The following is a 17,720-nucleotide window of genomic DNA, read 5'->3' as shown; positions in this document are numbered from 1 at the left end:
GTCCAGCTCTAAGTCAAATTATCTTTAAAAATGAATCACAAGTTTCTGGAGGCAGCCTCCAATAACAGCGTGATGGCAACGTTTTGATCACCTGCAGGTATCGAACACTTCAGAAGGGCAATTCCAAATAGAGTTGTACAGGAGTTCACAGACTATTGTAATAATGCTTTTAAACAAATGATATCAAATGCATCTTAGAAGACAGCTAAAAATGAGTAGAGGAAATTGCCAAGACAGCTAAGCAAATAATAGATCAAACTTTGCTTTAAGTTACATTCATTTTATAATGTATCGATATTGGATAAGAAGCATTTGTTATAATTTCTTTCAGTCATGGTTCAAAAACAATTTTATCCTTAAAGGTATCTGTGTATTTATATTCAGTTGTTTGTGGCCTGCATGAATGAGTCTAATCTACTTTTAAAGGTATGCACTCTGGCATTGTCACTATTTTGTGAAAGTGAAGTCTATTGGTTAGTCCTGTGTTATCTAAAGGAGCAATCTCTTTTGTCATTCCCTGAATCTCCTACTATTCAAGTTTGTTTGATAATGTTTCTCTCCACATGATGAGGTTTAATCATGTCTTCTTCACTTTCTGTATCCTTTCCTTACAGGATAGTTGTTGCAGTCTTTGATTATTTTGCAGTCCTTTCTAATTCAGCTGGCTGAGTTAGAAAGAGGCAGCTGCAACATTATGTCAGCAAGGATTGGTGAGAGTGGAGTTGCTGGGATAGTGAGCAGAGAATGGGAAGCTTAGAGTGGGAAACAGAGGCAGACAGTTGGAGGCAGTGTTTCCAGTGGCCTTGTGAAGCCACCACTGCTGCACTGGAGTAGAAGCACTGAGCTATTTCTCCACAGACTAAGGATCTGGTTAGGAGGGAGAAAGTGGAGTTGACCTTAATTTGGTTTTGAGAACTGCCTCTGGAATGAGAGACAGAAGCAAAGGAGGAAACTACTCTAGAGTGATGGAATGGGGGATATAAGGTAGCTCCCAGGTCCAAAGTAAGTTCAACAGTACAAATAGTGTATTGAGGAAGAAGGGTCTGTGGTAAGAATTTTGAGGATGGGAATAGGTGATGATATGTTAGTACTAGGATGGTAGGGCTAGGTTTGGAAGATATTTTTTTTGTAAATTGAATGGTTGACCTTGTGGATAATTAAGGCTGAAGAAAAGTTTTGCATGTTACTATCCCAGAGGTGGGGACTGAGCAGTGGCTCCAGAGACCAAGAGGCTGACGTTTACATAGGGATAGTGACAGAAGTAGGTATGACAGCAAGGGCTGGCTACATTGTTAGAGTAGAAGGGAATCCACATGTTGGTATAGGTCCCATCTAATCCATTGCCCAAATCCTGGGCCTGGGTGGCTGGATTATTGGATGCCTTGGACTCAGACTCTAGATTAATGCTAGATCTGTATAGAATTCAATCTAGTGATGGATGAACATGCAAACCTGGCATGTATTAAAAGATTTTATTGGGCAACAATAAGGATGGTGGCCATAAGAAATTTACTTTCCCAGGTTTTGGGTCCTGAAGCAGCCAGAACACCAACAGACTTCACTTTCACAAAATAGTGACGATGCCAGAGTACATACCTTTAAAAGTAGATTAGACTCATTCATGCAGGCCACAAACAAGTGGGGGGAGGTGTGTGGACACGATCATTGAGATGACCTTAGCACTAGCCAGTAACACTGTCATGATATCTGGATGTTAATGCCATTATATTATATCGGGCTACTATACGGAGCCTGCTGCTATACTGCCTGTGCCATCATCCTACAGTGGCCATCCCAGAGCTCCACATTAGCAGTTTGGGGTCAGAGTTGGAGTCAGACAAGCTTCTAGTGGTGGACTATTTTCACCTCCTTGACTTGGGAGCAGTCTAGGAGTTTGTGACCTCAAGAGAGATTGTCCCAGGTTATTTTGGCCTCTATTCATTGGAATAGGCATGTACTTGATCTGGTTTTCACTTCAGAGTACATGAGACATGATCTGGATACAGAGGACACTGTCATCAGTCTTTGCCATGGTCAGATCACTTTCTTGTCGATCTACAAATCGGGAGCAGCCTGGACCTCTGTGAGGGCAATGGACCTATTACAATAGTCCATTCCAAATGCCTACTATATTTGGAGGGCACTTTGGCAGTTCAGTTTTGAGTCTGATTCTGGTACAAGTGGATGGGTAGACTCTTGACAGTTGTTTCTACAAGGCCTCTTTCAGTCCCCAGTCCTAAGTATCTCTCTGGTTCTCAACTCAACTCTCAGTAGAGGTAGGGGAAATTAAGTGAAAGGATGACTAGAATGATGATGGTGGAAATCCAGAAATAAGTATGAGCGAACACTGGTATGTGCCCAAACTTGGCACTACATGGTGATGATAAAGGCAGCAAAAGGTGTGTTATTTCTTTCCATTACTTTGTCCACAGATTCCCACCCAGCAGCCCTGTTCAGGATGACCTAGATCCTTTTGGGAAGGATGGGAAAGGCATGAATTCTGCAGGCTGTTGTGAAGTTTTCCATGGATCTTTACAGATAAAATTGCTTACATTTCCTCAGTGTCATATACCAGCTGAATACAGCTGGGTAAGGTGACTGGGGTAATGTCTTACGATGTCAGATGGAAATTCTTTTGAGCTTATGAATGTGAGGAAGTGGATATTTATTTATTTATTTATCTAATTTATCCCTGCCCATCTCCTCCTGTCGGGGACTCTGGGCGGTTTACAACAATCGATTAAAAACCATACCCATAAATACACAGAATAAAATACAGTAATAAATAATATAAATAGAGGTAAAAATAAAGAATCCAAGTGGTGAAGAATCTAAAGCAGTCCAAGTGTGGGAGGAGTGGTCTATAGCAACCATCCCCATGTAGATCTATTCCCCTCTCCACCCCAAGTGAGGTGGCAGAACCAGGTCTTCAGACTCCGCTGAAAGGCCAGGAACGATGGGGCGAATCTCACCTCTGGGTGCAGCATATTATGAGCTTTCCCACTTTGGGGCTGATCCATGCCCATCCTCACTCCTTTGGGTTGCCGGAGGGTCACAGCTGACTGGATTTGGGGGGTGATCAATGCTTATTTTAGGATAGGTGCTATGCCACCAGGAACGTGATGGTGCACCCTCTCTTGAAGAGGCCATGCCTTGATCCAACTTTTCTTCTTTGAGACACTGGTGGAAATGAGCTACAGAGAGTCCTATAGAAAGCACATTATCTGGCTCTACGTAAGCCTTGGAACAGAAGGAACATTATTTATTTATTTATTTATTTATTTATTTATTAAATTTTATCACCGCCCATCTCCCTCCCAGAGAGGGACTCTGGGTGGTACAATAAAATAGAATTAAAAACCAAAACAGTTATAAATACAATAAATACAGTAAAAATAAGAATGTAATGGAATCAAGATGGTTGAGAGTTCTTTAGCAGACCATGAGTATAGTAGGTCCATCAGAAGTCACACTAGGGCACTAGCCATCCCCAAGTACAACTATTCCCCCTTCCATTCCAAGCCTGCTGGCAAAACCAGGTCTTTAATCTTTTTCAAAAGTCCAGGAGAGAGATAACCTGTCTCACCTCTGGGGGAAGGATATTCCAAAGGGCGGGAGAAGGCACGCTTCCGAGACCTGCTAGGTGGAATTCTTTTACGGATGGGGTCTGTAACATGCCTTCCCTGCTTGACCGGATGGGGTGGATCAATGTAATCAGGATAAGATGGTCCCTTAGATATCCTGGTCCCATGCCATGTAGGGCTTTAAAGGTAATAACCAACACCTTGAATTGGACCCAGAAGAACACTGGGACCCAGTGCAGCTCATGCAACAAAGGTGTTACATGTGGAAACCTTGGCACACCCAGGATTGCCCGTGTGGCTGCATTCTGGACCAGTTGAAGCTTCTGGATACTCTTCAAGGGTAGTCCCATGTAGAGCACATTACAATAGTCTATATGGGAGGTGACCAGGGCGTGAGTGACTGCTTGAAGGGCCTCTCGGTCCAGGAAAGGGCGTAACTGGTACACAACATGAAGTTGCACAAAGGCCTCCTCCTGTTGACCAGGAAATGGATGTATTAGGACCTTCTGGTCCTATTGGACGTCTTAACAGCTTTTGATACAATAGACCATGGTATCCTTCTGGACTAGGGTCTGGAGGTACCATGTGGCATTGACTGGGGAGTCCCGTTCAGTGGTTATGGGAGAAGAAAGATAAAGCTGATGCTTGCTCTAGTGTGGGACACCACAGAACTTGGTTCTCTTTTCAATGTTATTTAACATCTATGTGGAACTGCTAGGAGAAGGCACCTGTCAGTTCAGAGTGAGGTACCATCACTATCCTATATCAATTGCATTTTAGGGCTGGGGCTGGGGTGGAGTTGAAATGCTGTGGAGGTCCTTAATCAATGTCTTGGGGATGTCAGGGACTGGATAGAGAAAACTTGACTAAGACTAAGCAAACCACACTTACACTTCATTTACAGAGATCTTGGCCTTCCTCAAAAATGGATTCCAGTTGTGGCTCTAGATGGAGGGCCTGCTCCCTCTGAAGAAATAGGTTTGCGACTTGGAAGCACTCTTGAAGTTGTGGCTGCTGATGGAGCAGCAGGTGGAGCCTGTGGCCAAAGGACCTATGCCCAGCTTTGATTGGTGTATGGGTAATGGCTGTACCTGGACTAGAAGCTGCTGATGACAATGACTCATAACCTCTTATCACATGGTTAGAATAGCAAAATATACTCTCTCTGAGGCTTCCTTTGAGATAATTTGGAAGGTACAACTGTGTGAGATATATTGACTGCCTGCATGTAGATCCTGCAGTAGAATGACACTTATTTTATTGGTGCTCTGCTGCTTCCAAGCCCAATTCAAAGTGCTATACCTATAAAACCTTATACAGCATGGCACTGGATTACTTTAAGTATTGCCTTGTTCAAAATGAGTCTTCTCATCCTTTTAGGTCATCCAGAGAGGGCCTTCTTAGGGTGCTCCCTTCTTGAGAAGTGAGGGAGCATGGGTCGGAAGAGTTGAGGTCCCAGCTCTATGGAATACACCAGGAATGACCCTTCACTGCTGGCTTAGTAGGGAAGAAGGATGACCATCTTTTACCTGTTCTTGATAGTTTTTATTGATGTGATTATTTATATGTTAAGACTACTGTTGAGATTCTTATATAGCATCCAAAGTCATGAAATTGGGGTAGTAGAAAAATGAAAAAAATAGAAAGTGTACAAACATTACCCATTCACTTTCTATTTGTGTTAACTTTCAATGATACAAGCAACAATAATTGCCTATGCAAGGCAGAAATTAAGTGCAAAATGTAGACTCCACCAAGCCTCTGTTGGCACCTTATGACGTGTTGCTTTTTTTTTAAGGTTACCTGCTTGCAAGACTTTTTTGGTGATGATGATGTTTTTATTGCCTGTGGACCTGAAAAATACCGTTATGCTCAGGATGATTTTGTACTGGATCATAGTGGTAAGCATACACATCTAAAACGTGTTATGAATCATAAGAATTAAGCCAGTTGTATGTATTGATTGGCTGACAGGATAAAGACAATATATGGTCTGATCTTACATGGTTATCCTGGAGGAGTATACAAGCATATTTATTATTTATTTATTAAACTTGGTATATCATTGAACCATCTGAGTCACTAACAAATTTACAGCAAGTTGATTGCTGACATTATTATTATTATTATTAAATTTATATTACCGCCCATCTCCCCTGACTTAATACTTAAAGCATTTAATCAGCTCCAGGTTTAGATGTTTTGAATCCTTACAGATCATTTTCTCACTAGTGTCTTCTGGTAAAACAGATCCATTGTGGTGATGATATAGAGGGCATCTTCATTATTCTTCTATCTGCACAGCAATGCTTGGATGATACTGTAATTCGCTACTGGGAGAGCCATTTTGGTGTAGTAGTTAAGACAGGCTAGAAACCGGGAGACCAGGACTTCTAGTCCCGCCTTAGGCACAAAGCCAGCTGGGTGACCTTGGGCCAGTCACTCTCTCTCAGCCCTAGGGAGCAGGCAATGGCAAACCACTTCGATAAAAACCTTGCCAAGAAAATTACAGGGACTAGTCCAGACAGTTACCAGGAATCAAAAACTAACTTGAAGGTACCCCCCCCCCCAAAAAAGAAAGAAGAGAAAATCATTAATAAGGAAATGGCCAGTGTTTAAATCACTTTACAATATAAGTTATTTCTTCAATTTATTTAACATGGATAGTTGTTTTTAATTTTCCCAGTATTACTACATTTTATTGATAGTCTATTCAGGTTCTTGTCTGATACAACCATAGTGTCCATGGGGGAGGAATGAGAGTGGACAAGTAACATTACAATCATTGTGAAGCACATGACATACTATATATAATATATGTATATATACATATATACATATGTGTGTTTGTGTGTGTGTGTGTGTGTGTGTGTGTATATATATAATATGAAGCACATGACATACTATATATAATTTGCATTATGACAAAACTGACATGTAATTTGTATCATGTGCATGATGGCTTCATGAAACATGACAATATCATGGCTTTTACTAGGTGTCCAGATAGATGAATTTACCTATGCTGGATACCATTTGATTCCATCTGTCTGTTATTGGTAAGGGAAGGTTTGAAGATATACAGTTAGAATTTAGGAACTTGATACCTCTGATCATATTCTCATCTCAATACATTATTTTGGTACCAAACCTGACCCTGCAGGGTTTTCATGCATACATCCACTGAAAAATTACAATGTTCTATTTATCTCTGATATAGAATTAAAAAAAAACCTGATTGTACACTGTACTAATAGAATAGTTAACCTGCCCACAAATGTACAGAAAAACATAAATTTACATTCCACTGTCTTATTTTGCATCAATAATCAAATGTAGATTTAAAACAACTTGGAGAAAGATTTGTTGTAAATGAACTCCACTTGTTGAGTTGTCAACTGTGTTTTGTTCATTTGGTAATAACTATTTAGGAACTGTAATAATATAGGTGGTTTAATCTTAGAAGTGACTATACACTGAAAATGTTTATTCTACTATCCATCTGTGTTATTTATAGAATGCCGTGTTATGAAATCATCTTATTCCCGTGCATCTGGAACAACAAAGTATTCTGGATCTAAAAGTCCTGGACCTTCACGTCGAAGCAAGTCCCCAGCTTCAGGTACAGTAATTGGAAGCAGAACTGTTACTTTTTTTTTTTCATACATGGCTCAACCCCTGCAGTAGAACCAGTAGAATCAAAGAGTCAGAACAGTCAGAAATTAAAGACTAAACATTTAAAACTTACAAAAACTGCCATTACAATAAATAAAATGAAATATAAAATAAGGAATAAATACAACTAAAACCATATGAAGAAAACATGTAATGTGCTGTAGCAAATATTAAAGCTTAACCTCACTCTTAAATGTTCAGTAATATTTAAACATCTCTAGGGAGAGAATTCCATAGAGGGATCATAGGAAAGGCCATAACTGATCATTGCCTGTGATTCACTAACAACAAGGAATATGTGAAAGTGTTTAAGGAAGATCTGAGTACTCAACCAAGTTCCCACAAAGCAACTTATAGCCCTTAGCTACTATAAATCTAAGGGCTGTGCCAAATATTTCATGCACAAATTGATCCATGCATGGAACAGCTGTTTTCATGTGGCCCATGCCTGACCCAAAACATGCTTTTTTGAAGTATTTGGTCCATAGAGGGACAAAATTTTGTTTTGTGTTTGGCAGAAGTGGGGTGGGGGAGCAGGGAAAAAGCCAGAGACTGCTCAGAAGCTGCAGTTGGTGCAAAGTGTAGCAGTCCACTTGTTGGCAAGTGAGAGCCATTACATAACACATATAACACCAATAGGGCTCCATGTAAAGTTTGGCGTATTTTGGCCTATAAAGCCTTGTATGGTTTTGAATCCAGGCAGCCATAGAACCAATTGCTTCAAGCTAAATCTGCCCACCTAGTGTACCAGGTAGATATGCTGAAAGTTTCTTCTCACTGGAAATTCAGAGAAGAGAAAGAAATCTGTTCTTTTCAGTCATTACACGAACTCTCTGGAATGCTCTCCCCCTGGAAATCCAGGTGGCATCCCCTCTCCTGACTTTCAGAAAAGCTGCTAAAACTAGGTTGTCCAGAATGGCCTTTTGTCACTCAGAACACCAAGTAATTACTGTGATTATGAGTTTTATATTTTAATAATAATGTTATAATTTATTAATGAATTCATTTCAACTGTTTGTAGATAAGTGGTTTTGTTTTTAAGTGTAAACCATCATAACTCATTTAGCAATGGGGTGGTATTAAAATAAAGTAAGTAAATCAATAAATCTCTATATTGGTGATACCAGCTCCAGAACCTACAATAACCAAGTCCAGCAGTTTCACATAAGTGTTAAATAGCACTAGGGACACAATGTGCTATTATACAACAGACAAAATTTTGTTTTGTTTTTGGCAGAGGTGAGGTGGGGTGTAGAGGCACAAGCTCACAGTACTATTTACTGAGATTGTCCCTACAGTTAGCGGGCCACCTTTGTACAATGGGGCTCCAGTCCCCAACTGGAGACAATGGTTAACAGTATCATGCTGATGAAATGAAGCAGGATCAATAGTCACAACTCACTCTGTCTCTTTCCTGTAAGAGGTCACTGTTTAGGGCAACTATGGCTGATTATGTGCTAACCAGACCTCAACCCAGACTGAAATAGGTTCAGGTAATCAGAAGTTTTGACTTGGTATAATTATCTGTGGAGAACCACGGGTGTGCAACAGCTTCTCAAAATCAGAAGTTATGGGGAATGTAAACACAACAGTGACCATTATTAAAGTCTGATTGAAGAAGTTGGTGGGCTGAGTCAGGGCAGTTCTCAGGTGACAAGGAAGCCGAATATCAAAAGTATCATTTGTACACTACAGTTTGAGGACCAAGGTGAATAATAATGTAGTGTGCTTGACAACATAGGAGTCAGTCTTGTTTGACAATAAAATTAAACTGACCTGAATTAAATTTATTCCTCAGAAACTATGCATGCTCTGCTAAAGTCATGTGTTTATCCTATTTCTAAACTGACTTCCTCACCTTTCCCGTAGCATGATTACACTTGAAGCACTCTAAAAATGCTTGTAACTTTCCATTTCACACTTACAACAGACTGGTTTCAGCTTGAAATAATTCAGATTTGAGACATTGCACATCACTACCCATTTCCATAATACAGTTTATTTTAATGTGTATTTAAATTAGTTCTTATGTTACTTTAAGGAGGACTATACGTGGCAGTAAACATAAAGTAGGTTTTCTATGTGTTTTACTAGAAAACAGTTGAATTTTCCCCTTTTCTCTTTATCATGTTTCTCTTCTCACCTATGACTAACTTTTCTTCTTTTTCTTTTTTATCAATTGAATGAGTACAGTAAAGAGGGGTGGCCACTACTCCAGTACATGCTCTTCAACAAAATCCCCAGGTGAGCCATTCCTCTTATGGCTTTATACCACCATCTTGTCCCTTACATTTTTATTTTACCTTTTCTGTCTGTTTATCTATTCCTTTACCTTTACATTATACATCTCTATGATTTGCAAAACTAAGACTTAATGGGCTTATTCCCCTTTTCTATAAGAACTTGGAAAATAGCAGCATATATGATATTAACATATTATATTAGCAGATAGTTGATTTATTAAGAAGTCATTTAAGTAGATAATCACTATTAGAGAAAGATGTGTTAACTGATATAGCTAAATTCCAGGTAGGAGACTTATAGTTACAACAACAAAAAATGAAAAGACTTTAAATAATGAAATAAAACATATGTTGTAACCTGCTTATGTAGAAAAGCATGTCAGAGATAAAAGTCCAGTTAATTTGTGTTAGATTAATTTGTATATCTATCAGTTGCTGTGAATAACAGTGATGGCTTCCAAGGTCTTGATGAATGCAATTGAATTAACTGTTTTGCTTACAGTATGCATCTGTTTTGTAAATAGACTTGTGAAAGTTGCTAGTCTGGAAAAAATATTTATTAGTCTTCTGAAAAGCTAATAGTCTGATTTACATTTTAATACTGACTACAGAAAAGGAAAGTTTTCCTTCCTTTCTGGGTAGGATAAAGCACTATGGCAACTTTCTTTTTCATTTACATGGTGTTAGTTCTGTTAACCTGACAAGTTGTGAAATATGAATTTGGTATTCTGAAATTGCTTCCAAGTTCTTTCTGGTTTCTGCCATTGAGTGATGCGATTCAAAGTCTTAAAATAAGTAACTTTCAGAACAATATAACACCATACTTAAAATAAGAAGAAAAAGTATTCATCATGCACATAGGTTTCTTGTTGTTGTTTTTGTTGTATCTGGAGATCCCCTGATTGCTTTTTCCTTGTCTTCCATTGCAATATGGACTTTATATTGTGTGGGTTCATCATTCACACCTGTGTGAGCCCAATTATAAGGTTGCTATTCAGAAGATTTTCCATTTTGTCAATTTATATTTTACCCTGTTTGGAATGGTGCTATTGAATAAGGCCAGTTGGCTCTCTCCCAGATAAGGACTCCGAAAATTGACTTTCTAGATGAAAATTAAAAATTCACTTCTGTCACTTTGTAAATGCAAGGAGAGTAAACTAATTGTTGTTTTATTTTGTGTACCCAATAGATTTAGGGAAGCTGTATACCTTGTGATTTGCTTGGTAAAGATAGAGGCACATAAAGGAAGAAACCAAATGTTTACTACAGGATGCAAAGTTGCCGTTGCATAAATCAAAAGTGGTCTAAAAATAAAATGAATTTTCTAGATGTGTTAGACTGTAGCTCTCCAAATTCCCAGTTACCTTTTCACATTCTGGCTGGGTATTCTGTGTGTTGTAGTGCACAGAACTGAAGAGTGCCAAGGTGGTGAAACCTATTCTTAATCACTGTGAAATGTAATGCTGTGAACTCAGAGAAAAGAGGCTAATTATTCTGCATGCATGTTGGCTAGTAAATATTGAAGACTTACTTATTTGTTTATTTATTTTAGATCTAGTTTGGCATATTCATCCTTGCAGACATTCACACAGCACTTGTTAAATTAATGTTCTATTGCCTATTATAGATATTCTTTACAGAACTCAAATGTGTAAGTTGTTACAAGGATTTCCATGGAAACCAAATATCTAGTTGACAGACTCATTAAAAAAAACAGCAACTGAACTGTAGTTGAAAACAGTATGGCTCCAAAAGCATTTTCTTCTTTCTGGGAAAGCATGGAAACACTAAAGCATAAATTATATTGTTGGGAGCATGGCTATGTTCATCAGAGATCTTATAAATAAACTATTGTTGGTGCATGTCAGAGTCCTGCTGAAGCATTATAAAAAAGCTTAGGGAGTCCAGTTAATAAAGAATATATTATTTGTGCATTTATTTTATTTACAAATGTATGTGTCATCCACACCCAAATGGATTTGTTTGACTTAATACAAAGAAATTATATGAACAGTAGAAAAAAAATCTAAGAAATCTAAAAGGCTTTTGATAAGACAGCTTTTTAAGGCTGTCCTAAACTGTAGTAAGGAAGGATCTGACTCGACACAAATACAATTTGTTCCACAATACAGATCTCAGGAAAACAAAATGGAAATTTTCATGTTGTCTTAGGAGTCAGGTCTAACTTGAAGGAGACAACAGTCAGTGGTTGGACCCGCAAAAAGTGTCCCATTGAAGACATAAGATGTGAAGTCATATTTAAAGAATAGGTCCTCCTGTGGATAACTTGGGTCTTAGCCTGTACACAAAAAGCACTTTGAATTGACCTTGAAAAGCAACTGATAACCAGCATAACTATTTTGACAGGAGTAATGTAGCACTTGTAACAGGTACTATTTGGGGCCAACTACAATTTCTGAACCACCTTCAAGGATTATTCCATGGTGAATGTATTGCAGTAACCCAAACGTGAGAGTTTACCCGTTTTTATGCGAAGTCTCTTTCCTACTGGTAGGAGACAACACTTTTATCATCCAAATTGATAAAATTTCTCCTTGGCATTAGTGTTACATGGTTGGCCAGTTTCAGTGCTGGATTTAGAAGGACAACCAGAGGGAGAAACTGCTCCTTAAAGGAAATGTACTGTAGAATATTACCCAGAGTAGGCATATCATCTGAGTCTTGAAGTCTAACTCCAGAATTAGCAACTATTCCAGTTATGAAGCTGCTTGTTCCATATCTTGTCTCTTGCAGTTTGAAGAAAAAAGGAGGCCTTCAAAATGCCCAGCCTGAATTAATAGGAAATTAAAAACACAACTGGGTATCATTTACTAATGATGACTGCTCCAAACTCATATCTGATCCTTGCCAGGAGCTTCCTACTCAAATTAAACAGGAAATGAGATTTTTTGTGGATCCCCAAGAGAATTCTCAAGGGTCAAACTGATGTCTCTGAATACCATTTTCTGATAGTAACTAGAGATGTAAGAAAGGAATAAAGCAACTCTTAGCTCTCTGAAGCACTTCAAGAAGATACGGTACCAAAAGCACTCAAATCTATAAATATCACTCCCCAGTTTCCTTCCCAGTACAAATATTGTAACTTGTAACAGAGGATGACTTCTCTGACAGATCTGAATTCAGAAGATAGTCCATTTCATGTAAAAGTTCCTGGACCTGTGATACTACTGCCTTCACTGAATTACTGGACACCACCCAACAGTTGTTAAAATAGATTGGTCCAGAAGAGCTTTTTAAAAAAGCACATTCCATTATCTCCTTTAAGGTGGCAGGGAGCTTCACCTGCCTTACAGAGTGTTTAATCTCAGAAATCATTTGCAGGATAGAATCCCTCTGGGCCCATATAAACCAAGATGAGAAGGGACCTAAGCTGTGATGTGAACTAATCCAAGGTAAAGGTAAAGGTAAAGGTTTCCCTTGACGTAAAGTCCAGTCGTGTCCGACTCTAGGGGGCGGTGCTCATCTCCGTTTCAAAGCCTTGGAGCCGGCGTTGTCCATAGGACACTTCCGGGTCATGTGGCCAGCATGACTCACGGAACGCCGTTACCTTCCCGCCGAAGCGGTACCAATTAATCTACTCACATTTGCATGTTTTCGAACTGCTTGGTGTGCAGAAGCTGGGACGAGCAATTTCCTCAAGAGGCAAAAATGAACTAAATAAAATAAGAAGTTATACTATCTTAGGTATGATACTGCCCAAAATGACTCAAGCTTTGTACAAATCAGAATGATTTTATTTTTTTCTATGAAAAATTGTGCAAAGTATTCAGATGGTAACAGGATTATTTATCCGTAATGATAAATTACATGTCTTTTTTTAACAATGATTTGTTGAATAATTCATAGGTCATAGATGAACAAATCTAGTTTGGACAGTCAATTCCTTGTTTATTTTACCCAGTTTTTTTCCTGTCAAAAGCAACTAGTAGAAAGAAAAATGACATAGCAAGTGATAGTTGAAACAAAACAGGATTTTTAAAAACAATAATTCGAAATATACCAAATTATCTTATGTTGCCCATAGTTTCTGTCAGGATAAGTTTTCACATCATGCTTCGCAAACAAATTAGCAAATTGCATAATGTTTTACTTGAGCTAAAGTAAAATTATGCAATTTACTTGAGCCTTAGCCTTGTATCATCACAGACTGAGAAATAGATATCCTTTCAGAATAAGGATGCTTTCTAGATAAAACTTTTAGGGAAAATTCCTGAGAATGATCCAGAAGTCTTACAGTGACCAAGCCTGGGAGACATAACAAATTTTTCTTTGCCTTTTCTTCCCTTCTTTATTCAACTAACTAAGTTGTGACAGGTGTCACTAGAAAGTAAGACAGTAAAAAGGAAGCTGTTAATTAACTGAAGTTTCCCTATATTTCTAGTTTGTAAATTTCTTTGGATGCTTGGGTATGGTATTGCAGAAAATCAGGCATTGTAATCCCCACCTCACACCCAATCTATGAAGCAGAAGTAGTAAAAGTATCTATACATCACATGTAGGAACAAACATATGGTCCTACAAGAATCTTTGGCATGTGTTATATTTGTCTTTTCTGCATCAAATTGGGATATACTCCATGTCATTGACAGATCACTCCCTAATAACCCTGGAGATTTTGTGTCTGTTCCTGTCAGCCTTATGAGGTAAACCAGACAGGAAACACAACCAGATGAGCTAATTCTACTTTAATGTAAGATTGCATTAACAGAATCCTGCAAGTCTGAAAGTACTTCTCTCCCCTGGTTCCCTTTACAGACCCAAAACTAAGGAGGGTCTCTTGTGAGCCTGTTGCCCCTCCCACATTCCTGCTGTGGGCTAAGCTGCCTTCTGACTGTTCCTTTGATTTCATCTTGTTGCCTTGTTGCCCAAGGTCATTCCCACATACCATTACAGTTCCCTACTGCAAGGCTTAGTCAATCAAACTGCCCCAGATACCTGATGAACCCAGTAAGGATTCAGAGGAAACTCTGGGATATTCTTGAGATTTTGATGCATAGCCCGATCAAGGCCTTGGTTGCTGTTTGAAATAGAGAAGCTGAGGCCCTGGATTGGATTGGATTGGATTGTGCCTGTGCAAATTCTCTTTGTGGACTCTGGTGAGCCCTCTAGTTTTCATAGAATTGCCAGAGGATGAAAAAGCAGAAGAAATGCCTTAATTTTACACCTCTTTTACACCTTTGGTGAAAGACAAACAAAATTCTGACCAAGCATGGGTAAGAGCCTTCATTAAGGATTACCTTGTAGCAATAAGAATAGTGAAATGTATATATTTCTCTGTTCTTATTACATCTGCTGAATGTTGACCAGTGGCTTTTTTGGGGGCAGTCTTTGCCCTCCTGGAGAGGGAGCAGTGGGAGGAGCCCTACAGGGCCACTGTGATGATTGTTCTCAACATCTCATGAATAAAGCTGCACAGATTAACTCTGTTGGAGTCCAGTTATGCAAAGTCCATAGCGCTACCTGAGACAAGGTTTTGCTTGGTTATCTGAGTTGAGTTCAAGCTGGTGTAATGACTGCATTATTCAGCTTGCCATTAAATTCGATTCATAATTGATTAGGTTAGAAATCTCTTTAATGGAGTATAGTACACAGTACAGTGAAAAAGTTGCAAATAAAGGTTCCCGCGTTTTCCCCAAGTTTCCCCAGTCCAATGAGCTCAACCCCCTCCCCTTCTTCGGCATGCAGCCCCTGCTTTTCGTGCCAGTCAGTTCAATTCCCTGCAGATGTCTTCAAGGGCTCAGCAGCTCGACCATGGATGTCAGAGATAGTCCAAACAAGTTGCTTTCACACTCCTGGTATGTCCCTCTCCCACTTCTGCTGACCTGCAAGTCCTGACACATATTAACTCTATTCATGCATGTGAATCCAATCAGATGTTCTGGGAGCATGACAGCTGGTTGCATTATCTGAGGAAGTGGACAGGGTCCTCAGGGCTGTTAACGTGACCATCTATATTTAGATCCATGCCCCTCCTAGTTGGTCAAGGCCTCTAGGGAAGGGAATTGTGGTTGGATCTCTTTCATGGTAAATACATTCTTGAGGGAAGGGATGGTTCCACCAGCTCTCAAGAAGGTGGTGTTCTATCCTCTCAAGAAACTATTGCTAGATCCAACTTAGTTGGACAATTTTTGTCCTATCTTCAACCTCTGTTTTTGGAAAATCAGATCAGGCCATAATATTGAATAAGTATTGGTTGTACTTGTTGATGGTAGGCTTGGGATGGGGGGAACACATCCATCCTAGTGCTCATTGCTGTTTCAGTGACTTTCAATACCATTGACAATGCTATCATTCCAGAGTGGATCCAGGGATTTGGGAATGGAAGGCCCAGTGGGTTTTTTATTTTTTTAATTGCATAAGCTAAAAAGTACAAAAAGGTAAAGAATAAAGATTCAAAAGGCAAAGTCAAAAATAGAACATAAGTAAAAACAATGTAAAGAGGAACTTTAATGATACATTCTCAGTCTTACAGTAGTCTTCCTCCTCTAAGGTCAGTTCTATTTGATGTTAGTGGGAGTGGAATAGTCTAGCCGTGGGTCTGCTATCATCTAAATATGAATGGAATGAAATATACTACAAGAAGGCTGGTGCTAAAACATGATGAATTCAGAGAGATTAGTTTTCAAACCACAGGAATTTACAGTTTCTGAAATTTGTTTTTCTTGAGAAGGAGGTACTTGATGAAACATTTGATAGTAGAACAATAAAAACTAAGGAGACAAGCAAAACATTCACATAATGTCTACAGACAAGATAGGCTACCAGCTGTTGCCAATACAATAGAGAAGAAAGCTCTTAAAAGCAGTCTTTCCAGTTTGCTATCTGAAAAATCTGGGAGCTGTGGTTGTAATATAAATGGAGGATACCAATCTGGAAAAGGTTGTACTGAGCAGGGCCACAACTAGGGGGGGCAAGCGGGGCATGTGTCCTGGGCGCCGCACTGGGGGGACACCAAAATGAGTGCTGGGGGGGCACCAAAATGGGTGCAGAATCCATGTTTGCCCCAGGTGACACAGACCCTAGTTGGGGCCCTGGTACTGAGGCTTGATTTGACATACCAGGAGGAGTTTCTTGTCAAGTCCTAAGGATATTCAAGGTAAAGGACTTCGAAGAGAGGATTCTCTGGATAAAAAGAGCTTTGAATACAATGAACCATTAAAAGCAAACAGAAAAAAATAGGTTTGAAAAAAAAGTGAGGAACACAAACATTAGAGAACAGGGGATATAACAGCTCCTTGACAAGCATATCTTGTTGAATTTCTTATAATTCTCATATTATGTATCACCAGAGGGATATGTCCACACTATTAATATAGATAAATTGAAACTATCACCTTTTTACCAGAATTCCAACTTTTGTTTTACTGTATAACATTTTCATTCCTCTTCTTTTGTATTCATTAGTCAATGGAGCCCCCAGCAGCCAGCTTTCTACTCCGAAATCAACAAAATCATCTAGTTCCTCACCAACAAGCCCTGGAAGTTTTCGAGGACTCAAGGTATGTTTTATATAATTTCATCTGTTTCATAAAAATATTATTTGGGATTAAGAATATTTATTTACATTTAGAATGTTGACTTCATGACTGGGGAAAAACACCTTTTTATTAATTTGTCTCCAACCTGGGCAATTCACACCTTCAGTTACCCAGGAGCCACCATGTTGATGTTGACCTTAGTAGGGACACCTGGTCAACATAGCTCACTGCAGTTTAGAACCCCTATGCTCAGAAGATCCACCAGCCTTAGGCTTCCCAGGAGCTGGGATGACAAGCAAGAGCCACCATCCTGTGTCTAGGAAGGTTGCAAAACATTTAGTTATTGCTAGTGCTATTAGAAGCTACTGCGTATGTCATATACAATAGCTAATTATATCTTGATTCCATTTTATTTATTTATTTATTTAGTTAGTTAGTTAGTTAGTTAGTTAGTTTTCGAATTTCTATCACCACCCATCTCTCCCAAAAAGGGGACTCTGGGCGGTTTACAATTTTGCACTTGCTTTCATGAGGCTTGTTTGTTTTGTCTCACATTTTTTAATTGAACTCAGTATATTTGTTTTATTATGGTAATCCTCACAAGAATGTGTCAAAATAAAAGTAATAATTTGGTTTGATCACCATGTATGATACAGTTACAGAGGAGTTTGTGTTTAGGTGGTATTTACATTACAATGAATGAAATGTATTATTGTAAT

The 17,720-nt window shown here is 39.0% G+C and overlaps 1 protein-coding gene across 1 annotated transcript in view; it reads left to right on the top strand.

The window, feature by feature from the left end:
- DCLK2 (doublecortin like kinase 2) overlaps nucleotides 1-17,720 on the top strand; it is a 95,890-nt gene that overhangs the window by 22,148 nt on the left and 56,022 nt on the right. Inside the window, 4 exon segments of the mRNA XM_063310177.1 lie at nucleotides 5,383-5,485; nucleotides 7,102-7,206; nucleotides 9,453-9,503; nucleotides 16,928-17,022. Coding sequence (XP_063166247.1) covers nucleotides 5,383-5,485; nucleotides 7,102-7,206; nucleotides 9,453-9,503; nucleotides 16,928-17,022 — 354 coding nt within the window.

The sequence above is a fragment of the Candoia aspera genome, chromosome 8 (assembly GCF_035149785.1).
Source record: "Candoia aspera isolate rCanAsp1 chromosome 8, rCanAsp1.hap2, whole genome shotgun sequence".
In the NCBI taxonomy this organism is placed as follows: domain Eukaryota; kingdom Metazoa; phylum Chordata; class Lepidosauria; order Squamata; family Boidae; genus Candoia; species Candoia aspera.
Note: the sequence above shows the minus strand (reverse complement) of the source record. Positions and strands in the feature narration are given on the sequence as shown.